This window comes from Eurosta solidaginis, chromosome 1 (assembly GCF_040869045.1).
Source record: "Eurosta solidaginis isolate ZX-2024a chromosome 1, ASM4086904v1, whole genome shotgun sequence".
Classification (NCBI taxonomy): Eukaryota; Metazoa; Arthropoda; class Insecta; order Diptera; family Tephritidae; genus Eurosta; species Eurosta solidaginis.
This window is the reverse complement of record NC_090319.1, coordinates 107,946,874-107,956,609: the sequence shown is the minus strand read 5'-3', so window position 1 is coordinate 107,956,609 and position 9,736 is coordinate 107,946,874. Positions and strand designations below refer to the sequence as shown.

Here is a 9,736-nt window from a genome sequence, read left to right as displayed (position 1 = left end):
AATTATTTTGGTGTTGGACTGGTTTTAGATCTTATTGAGGAACATATTTGTGCGAAGTCGATTAAAACCCAAACAGCAAAAATTGTATTTTGCTATAAAACAGGACTCCCAGGAGTAGTGAGTAGTATCGATTGGACTCACGTTCGCATAATTTCACCTATTTTGGCTGCATCCGAACTGCGACCAGCCTCGTCCAACTTCGGAATGTCGCTCCATAAAGTTATTCAATGTAATCCTTCGTTTAAACGTTGTTTTTTCTATAAATCTGTACAAAATTGTTGATTATTGCTTGATTAAAAAAGGTTTAACTACCGGCTTTCAATTTTTTGTTTTTATTCGGTAATGTTTTATGAGACCGTGCACCATCTAACTTTTATAAAAGGTGGTATCAAAAGACACGTTTTGACCTCCGTTTTCAGGATCCGAAAGCGGGAATCAAAAATTTCTGTCGACAAATATTTATAACAACCCACAAAATTGCCCGAGAGGGTCCGAAATATGAGGCCCGATCCACAGTTGTTTTGCACAGAACATCTTTCTGCGTTGGCGGTCTTTGGCCGCGATTTGTAAAAATAACCCTGAGTGGGTCCAACGCATTAGTATGTACAAAAAATCTGGCAAAATACAATCACATGAAAATTCGAACCGAAATGATGTGACAGAATTAAATTTTTAATTTTTGTTTTCGGATTCTTAAATCGGAGGTCGAAACGCGTCTTTTGATACCAACTTTGAATATTTTTGTTAAAAATTAGGTGGTGAACCGTCTTCTAAAACGTTGCATTTTTTCAAAACAACTGCAAAATTGTATGAGACAACTGCTAGTAATCAGTTGTAAGATTCTGACGCGTTTGACAACTACACCCTGCAAAAATCGTGTGACCAAAAACGCACACAGCCACACGAATTTTTGACAGGGGTGACGATTTGGAATGAAAAATTGTCCAAATGAAATAGCATGCTGACAAATTTTGCTTTCCCGCAATATATCGTGCTCTCTCGCACCTATTATTTTCTTAGAGATAGCAAAATACGTCATTTTTGCGTGCAAAAAATCCGCCATTTCTAATTCTGCAGAAAAGTGGAAAATTTTTTCAATTTGTGTGATTTACATTTTGCAGAAATTAATATACGGATTCTTTAATATTTTTTGGTCTACTAAAGTGTGTTTTAGCAAAAAAAACTCATATCAATGTGTGCATGTTTATAAAGAAAGAAAGTGAAATATGTAATTGCATAGTATAAATAATCGTGAGCAATTTTAATGCAGAATAGTAAATTTTGATTTCCACATACATACAAGAAAAAAATTCTTGTTACCATTAAGATTTATTATCCAAAATTGAAAAAAAAAAGATTAGAAAATTCGGTGTAAAAAAACGGCTATGTGTGCAATAAAATAGCCTCTCTTGTTGAGATACCCCTCCATGGTCTCCATTAATTATTGTGACGGAGGTGTGTTTGCAGCAGCAAAGTGAACCCAAACAGTGTAGGTCGTGGTGGTTGTTGTTCGTGGTCCGCATCAACTGGACCAGATGGGGCAATGACGCCACATCCAGTTATACCAAGGTATATACCACAACAGCAACCGGGTAATGCAAGGCCAAGATAGCAGCAACAACCTCCCAAGGCTGGCTATCATCGTTGATTTATAAAAAAACAGTGTTGTGCATCTGTAATGTTTAAATATTTCCTCTGTTGAAACAGTTTCCACGATTCACTGTTCAACGAAAGCAGCAGCCAGCGTATGCCACCACCGAACAGCTGATAACAAAAACTGGGATGCACAGCAGTTTAAAGCCAAAATGGAAGTTGAGGAAATATCTGAAAATAAGGTAAATATATGTTTCGCGTTATTAACAAAATCGCCCTAAATTTTATGAATTAACAGATCGCTACGACCGACAAAGCACCCGAACGTGTGATCAAAGAAAGCACTACAGAAATTATTGCCGGCGGGGCCGTATTCTACAATCCAGTACAAGAATTTAATCGTGATTTAAGTATTTCAGTACTTAATGTATACACAAAGCGGTTGATAAGAGAGCGGGAAGCGGCGGCGCATAAAAATCCACAAAATACAAAGGAAAGCAAGCAATGCTAATGACAAGAAACCATACACGGCTGGTGGTGTAAAATACGACGGTGGACTGCGAATATTGGAAGCGCTTGCTGCAACAGGTTTACGTAGCATAAGTTATGCAAAAGAAGTACCAGACGTGCGTGAAATTGTTGCAAATGATCTATCTAAGGTGGCAGTAGAATCCATTAGCGTAAATATGCGACACAATGGAGTGGAACATTTAATTGTGCCAATCGAAGGGGATGCAATGTAGGTTTGATATACGAATCAATAGCTAGTGATTTAACTGTAATAATCAATAATAAAATTCGCAATAGGACTCTCATGTACCTTTCAACTTCATATGAGAAGCGTTTCGATGTTATAGACCTAGATCCTTATGGTTGTCCGAATCGCTTTCTGGATGGCGCTATACATTCACTGACGAGTGGGGGTTCATTACTTGTAACTGCGAATGATATGGCTGTGCTGGCAGGCAATACGCCTGAAGCCTGCAATGCCAAATATAGTTCTGTGCCTTTGCGTATGAAATGCTGCCATGAGATGGGATTGCGTATACTATTGCATTGCATTGAAACGCACTCTAATCGTTATGGAAAATATATTGAGCCACTTTTGAGCATTTCTGCCAATTTTTATATACGCGTATTTGTGCGTATGCATGAGGTTGGTATACAGCATTTTGGCCTTTTACCACAATCCATTACTTACCATATCTTTATATTATGAACACAGCAAACAATGAATGGTATTTCAATGCACTGGTTGTGATACCTATACGCTACAGCCTATGGGTATTGTAAAAAGCAAGATCTCAGATAAAGGCAATGCGGAAGTAAAATTCGGTATACCAACTGGACCAAATGTTAATACAAATTGTGCGTATTGCGGTGATAAACATCATGTAAGTTTCAACTATCCCACTTAAGTATTTAAACTCGAATAAATCAAATTATTTCCTTCTTACTTAATTGGTGCTTAACCGTTTAAACGGTTATGTCCGTTCAAAAAGGCGCGTCAGTTGCTTTTTCAGAGGGTTAACTGGCACCAACTGTTCACACCAAATTGTTTCTTATATTCCCAAATATAGATGGGCGGTCCACTTTATAATATATCATTAAAATTGCATGCTTGTTTATGATGAGCCATTCGAGTGAGAATGGAGATGGATGTTTTGAATACTGTAGAGTAAATTGGCTTAATATATAAGAATTTGAAAATTTTCCAAATCTTTTACTAAAAAGTAGCTACTAGCTTGTAGAACTTTATTACTTTACTTTTAAAAAGATAAATCACTTTAGCATGGGTAATATATACCTATTATTAAAAATTAATACAAACAATATCTTCAACATTTTTTTCTCGATTCACGAACACATTTAGAAAGGCTACAACGCCTGCTAAAGAGCCGGTATCTTGCCAACGCTTTAGCTTGGATTTAGAGGAGGATCTACAAACTTTGCTAGAAGCACGCGCAGCTCCTCGTGTAGCGAATGTGGATCAACACGAGAGTAACGTTGCTGTTAGCGGAAATGCAATGAACAAAATATTTGAAATGGAGGATGAAAATAAATCCAACAATGCAAACACTATAAAGAGGATTCCTTATAATAATAAACGTACGTCTGATGAAAGTTTTATGGCTTTGGAAAAAATGTGGGATAAAACAGCATCCGATCCTGACAGCACACTATTTAAGTACATACATAGCGAGAACAAGGATATGGTTAAAGAAGATGCTAAAAAGCGCAGCGCCGATGAAAATTCGGTAATAATGAAGATTTCAGGATGATTGGCATATTGGAGCAAATAACTATTGCTTGGCTACTGACTGCAGCCGCCGCCTTGTGGTTTATCAGGTAATCATGAATACGCACATTTGAAATATTTAAAAATAAGCTGTATGAACTAATACCATTTGTCTCTGTGTAGATCCTATATGCAAGGTGGGAAGTATCGAAAGAGTACGACGGCGTTAGGGAAAGTTGTTCTTATTACTAGAGCAAATACCATCATATGAAAGGAGACAGCCGGGGAACTAGCTAAACGTGGAGCCACAATTTATATGGCGTGTCGTGACATGGAAAAATGTGAAAAGGTATCAACAAAAATAAACCAGATAATAATTGTTATACAAATTTTGGTAATTCTTTACTTTAGCTCACAACTGTCAAAAATATCGGGAGAGGGTTCAAAAGACGCGTTTTGATCCCTGGACCACGAATCCGAGAGTGGAAATTAAGAATTTAATTTCTGTCACAAGATATTTCAAAAACCTGCAAAATGGCCACGGAGCGCTCCGAAACCGGAGGTGGGATCCATAGTATTTTTGTGCAGAACAGCTTTCTGCATTGGGGGCCTTCGGCCGCGCTTATAAAAAATTACCCTGGGTGGGTCCAACACCGGTTTGGAGACCCAAACTATATCCGCGCAAAACACTTTTACCCACAGTTTTTCTTGTGGGTACCACAAAATCATCAAAATTACAATATCCACATGAAAATTTTTAATTTTGTTTGCAAATATCTCCGAAACGAAATAAAATTTCCAATTTCCGCTTTCAGATTCGTGATCCTGGGTCCAAAGCGCGTCTTTTGACACCTCTCCCGATATTTTTAGACGAGTTTTAGCAGTTGTGAGCTAAAGTAAAGAATTACCCAAATTTTTTATTATGATGTCATGGATGATGTCATACTGCCGACGTCGGAGTTAAAGCTGCTGCAAACCTTTGGGGGTGTCTTTACCGTTAATACAACAACAACCTCAAATAAAGCCGTAACATCCGTGATCGTTGGACTTTTACGTAAAAATATGGGTTCGCATAATAACATATCGCTCATTTACTTCAATGGTGTCATAACTCCAAAAACACAATTTTCCAGGAGAGCCATTCAAAGATTTTAACTGCCATATGTTGCCCATATAAAGGCTTATTTTCATTGTGCTATAGTGGTAAAGTTTTAACTGATCACAAAGATTTTTTTATACAACATAGATTATGATATTGGGTACGTTTATATGTTATTAACTCAAAAGTCATGTTTTTTGAGTTATGACACCATTGAAATAAATGAGCTATATGTACGTGCTCCTACTACTTTGTTCGTGTTCGGCACGATGTGAACGTGTGATTGAAGGTAATTTTCCTTATCGTATTCTATCGGTGACTATTCGGCCCCTTAACGCATGACACAAATCAGGACTTAACAAAAATATTCTTACCTTTTTCCTCTCCATTTTCTTAACTTTTTAAATGAATAGATTTCTTAACTCATGTAAGAAGACCTTCAAATCAGGCATTTGCACTCCTTATCATATTAGACTAACAAAGTTGCTCTTGCCTCTGAAGAAAGAAGACTTGAGGCTCATGAGGCGAGTGTTTACGAGGACATTCCCTCCGGGGGTTTCATGCTTAGTGCATGCGTTCGTTTCTTGCGCGCGCGTAGCTAAGGCTCCGTTCCCTCGAGGAAGCATAGTTATCAGACTTAGAGGCAGGATTTTAGTTGTTACCTTGAAAACTTCTAGTATTTGCCAATCGGGCTTTTCCGTTTGGTCATCACACCGATTCTGGTAACATTGCGGACACATACACCCTATATGAAGTGCTTTGACCGGCCAGCTCAAGTAAACCGTTTACATTAAGGCTCGTCAAGAACTAATTAAAATTATGTAGAAAAGTAATTCATCTGAAATGAAATGTACAAATGAAGCTCATGTTCGGTTACACCCGAACTTAGACACCCTTACTTGTTCTACCTGTTTCAGAAGTTATTTTATTCATGACTTACATTATTGGGCGCTAAAGTAAAGAATTACCTTTATATTTTAATTGCCTGATTAAGAGAATGCGAGAGGTACACATGATCTACCAGCAGGAAAGGCGCGGATCCAAGCACGGGGCTGTAAAGTGTCGAAGATTATGTGTAGGTCTTACAACCTTAGACAAACAAAGTTACTTATATCATTAAAAAGGGAGGCCTGTAGACTCATGACTGGTATTCTGACTGGTCACTGCTTTCTGGCGTCACATGCCTTTAAATTAGGCTTGGTCAGTGCTAGCAGATTTTGTATGTCGGGATTGATTCTGGATAGGTAAGAGTTTAACCTGTTACAGTATCCAGAACGAAGTTGAGCCAGAGTGACTCGCTTTTCTCTGGGGAGTATGCGTTCCTCTTCCGCGAGGTTTGGATACTTTTCTTTGAGTACTGGATTCACCGGGCAATTCCTAGCATAAAGGTCCGACGCTTGTTTATGGAGTTCACCAAGGACCTGCTTGTGTTTTTTCGCTTCATACGGCTGGGTTCTCAGGAGCCGTATTTCGTCAAAATGCTTACGGAGATGACTCCTTAGGCCCCTAGGCGGTGCTGGTTGACCAATCAGATGTCTATTGGGATGCTCAGGTTTCTGGGTACAGGAACTGTTTGGTCAGCATCTCATTTCTCTCCCTGATGGGGAGTATTCTCGCCTCATTATGCAGATGGTGTTCTACGGACATAAGAAGACAGCCCGTGGCAATTCTGAGAGCAGTATTTTGGCAGGCCTGTAGCTTCTTCCAGTGGGTAATTTTTAGGCTTGGCGACCATATGGGTGACGCATAGCACTTAATCGGCTGGCTAATTGCTTTGTGTGTAGTCATGAGCGTTTCTTTATCCTTTCCCCAGGTACTGCCAGCGAGGGATTTGAGGATTTTGGTACGGCTCTGAATTCTCGGAACAATTGCGGCTGCGTGCTCACCAAAATGTAGGTCCTGATGAAAGTCACACCCAAAATTTTAAGGTGTAAGACAGTCGGTAGGGTAATGTCATATGGTCGACATTTGGCGCGGCCATGTTTTAAATAAGATCACCGATGATTTGGTTGGTTACAATATCAGGTTTCGCGAGGCGACAAAAATGGAGAGATTGGGGAGATAGCTGTTTATTTTATTACAAAGCTCATCGGTGTAGGAAACAATAGCATAGGCGTAGAAGCAATAGTGACTCCTGGTGGTAAAGGTAGCTATTGATATGTAGAAGTTAAGCAGAAGTTTGAATATGAGTTTTTTTAAGTTATTGCAAAAAAAGCGTTGAGGATTTTTATTATCTTACCAGGTACCTTCGTACATGTTTCTAAGAATGAAGAATAAAGCCTATTCAAACTCAATTTTGACCAGGACAAAGCCGCTGAGACTTCGCTATACTTTAACATACAATACGTTACCCCATTTTAGCACAACTATCATTTTTTGATTTTATTAAATTTTAATAAATGTTTCTTCCTCTACAGTTCCATTTCGGTATTGGATGGTAAATATGGCTTTCGCATTTTCTCCATCAATAATTGTGACGAGGTGGAACAAATCTATGCGCGTAAATCGCAACATATTATCTTGGTCGAGCGTTTCTTCAATAGCTCTCTACTGGTGATGGAACAGCAGAGAAACCCAACTGTTTACAAATGTTACACTTCAAAAAGAATCAAAATATCTGTCATTGCATCTACGGCTCAATTCCCCACAGTATATGAATGAATCGAACGCACCTAATTGTCTGCCTAACTGATAGTATACATATTCATCAAATCGAAAATATTGCACCAAACGAACTGGGTCTGAATACTGAAACAGTACACATATTCAAAATCGATGAGAACGCTGTGATGATGGTATAGGGTGAGTTGTTGAATAACATACGAAAACCACTTTAACCCATCTATATATTTGCATTACAGCTAAAGCTTTACAAACAGCAAAAATTGCTTGCGCCAAGCAATTGGAAAAGGCAGTGAAGCATTCATCACACTGTACGGATGGTGCAAAGTTAGAATCTGCTGTTGCAACTGCTGCCACCGACACAACGGTCATCTCTACTTCGCCGAGTAGCGGCTCGTCCGACTATCTATCGAAGACAGTATAATCATATCTTTTGCCAACACAGGTTAGCGATGTGCTTGCACAGGAAACGATTTCAATTGGAAAACGAAACCCAATTAAGCGAGTTTATGTTATTATTAAAGTACGTACTTCTTTTTTATATGAACTGTATTAATTTAAGTTACAATTTCATGTACATATACAATAAAGTATGTCGTGTTACGATTGCTGTTGGAATTAGATTTGAAACCAATCAATATTTCTGCTAAGGGTTGCAGAATTATTGCTGGAATGATTAGATTTAGAACAATAATAAGTCTTACTCAATTACTAGTCCTACATTTTTAAATTCATATTTTACTTTACTTTATTACTTTCAAATTCAATTACGACAGCAATCGGTTTCCACGACACCTTTGAATATTCTTCATCAGAAAAAAAAGAGTAAATCTAATCTGAATTTCTAATTAGCTTTAAGTTTTAGATTTAAATTGATTCAAATAATTATAGTTTTTTCTAAAGCTTAAAATTATTTTCTGTTCGCTTGGAAAATATTTCAATTGCAAAACGAAAACCAATTAAGCGAGTTTATTTATTATTAAAATACTTACTTTTCTTTATTTGAACTGTATTAATTTAAGTTACAATTTCATGTACATATATAATAAAGTATGTCGTGTTACGATTGCTGTTGGAATTAGATTTGAAACCAATCAATATTTCTGCTAAGGGTTGCAGAATTATTGCTGGAATGATTAGATTTAGAACAATAATAAGTCTTACTCAATTACCAGTCCTACATTTTTAAATTCATATTTTACTTTACTTTATTACTTTCAAATTAAATTACGACAGCAATCGGTTTCCACGACACCTTTGAATATTCTTCATCAGAAAAAAAAAGAGTAAATCTAATCTGAATTTCTAATTAGCTTTAAGTTGTAGATTTAAATTGATTCAAATAATTGGAGTTTTTTCTAAAGCTTAAAATTATTTTCTGTTCGCTTGGAAAAGATTTCAATTGGAAAACGAAAACCAATTAAGCGAGTGTATTTATTATTAAAATACTTACTTTTCTTTATTTGAACTGTATTAATTTAAGTTACAATTTCATGTACATATAAATAAATAAATAAATAAATAAAGTATGTCGTGGTACGATTGCTGTTGGAATTAGATTTGAAACCAATCAATACTTATGCTAAGGGTTGCAGAATTATTGCTGGAATGGTTAGATTTAGAACAATAATAAGTCTGACTCAATTACTAGTCGTACATTTTTAAGTTCACCAATTACGACAGCAATCTGATTCCACAACACCTTAAATATTCTTGATCTGAAAAAAAAATAAACCTAATCTGAATTTCTACTAAGCTTTAAGTTGTAGATTATTCAAATAATTGGAGTTTTTTCTAAAGCTTAAAATTATTTTCTGCTCGCTTAGAAAAGATTTCAATTGGAAAACAAAAACCAATTAAGCGAGTTTATTTATTATTAAAGTACTTACTTCTTTTTTATATCAACTGTATTAATATAAGTTCCAATTTCATGTACATATATAATAATATTGAAAATAATAAATATTGAAAATTCAATTTTTTTGGTTCATATTTTAATCATATGGTTGCTCCAGGTAAAGTAAATCTGTAGGTAAAATTCATGTTATATGACGGTTATATAAATGGTAAAACCGCAGTAAAATTGATTGTCAAATGACTCGAAAATGTAGAGTGAAATGACGGAGAATATGACCGCCATTTGACGAGCATTGTGACGTGTGTGAACAGCACAGTACTATGCT

At 36.6% G+C, this 9,736-nt stretch overlaps 1 protein-coding gene across 11 annotated transcripts; it reads left to right on the top strand.

Annotated features, from left to right (window-relative positions):
- Positions 1 to 1,031: 1,031 nt before the first annotated feature.
- On the top strand, positions 1,032 to 9,530 carry LOC137236692 (tRNA (guanine(26)-N(2))-dimethyltransferase-like). 11 transcript variants are annotated; one of them, XM_067759628.1, is made up of 9 exons: positions 1,037 to 1,835; positions 1,892 to 2,332; positions 2,401 to 2,749; positions 2,819 to 2,987; positions 3,467 to 3,702; positions 4,016 to 4,181; positions 4,244 to 5,220; positions 7,349 to 7,733; positions 7,793 to 9,530. In XM_067759628.1, exons 2-4 carry the CDS (start codon positions 2,280 to 2,282, stop codon positions 2,852 to 2,854), a joined length of 438 nt encoding a protein of 145 aa, XP_067615729.1. In that variant the 5' UTR covers positions 1,037 to 1,835; positions 1,892 to 2,279; the 3' UTR covers positions 2,855 to 2,987; positions 3,467 to 3,702; positions 4,016 to 4,181; positions 4,244 to 5,220; positions 7,349 to 7,733; positions 7,793 to 9,530. The 11 variants fall into 11 exon arrangements, with proteins under 11 accessions (XP_067615734.1, XP_067615732.1, XP_067615733.1 ...); XM_067759627.1 differs by having other exon boundaries at positions 3,467 to 3,942; XM_067759626.1 differs by having other exon boundaries at positions 1,042 to 1,835; positions 3,467 to 3,942.
- Positions 9,531 to 9,736: the final 206 nt, after the last annotated feature.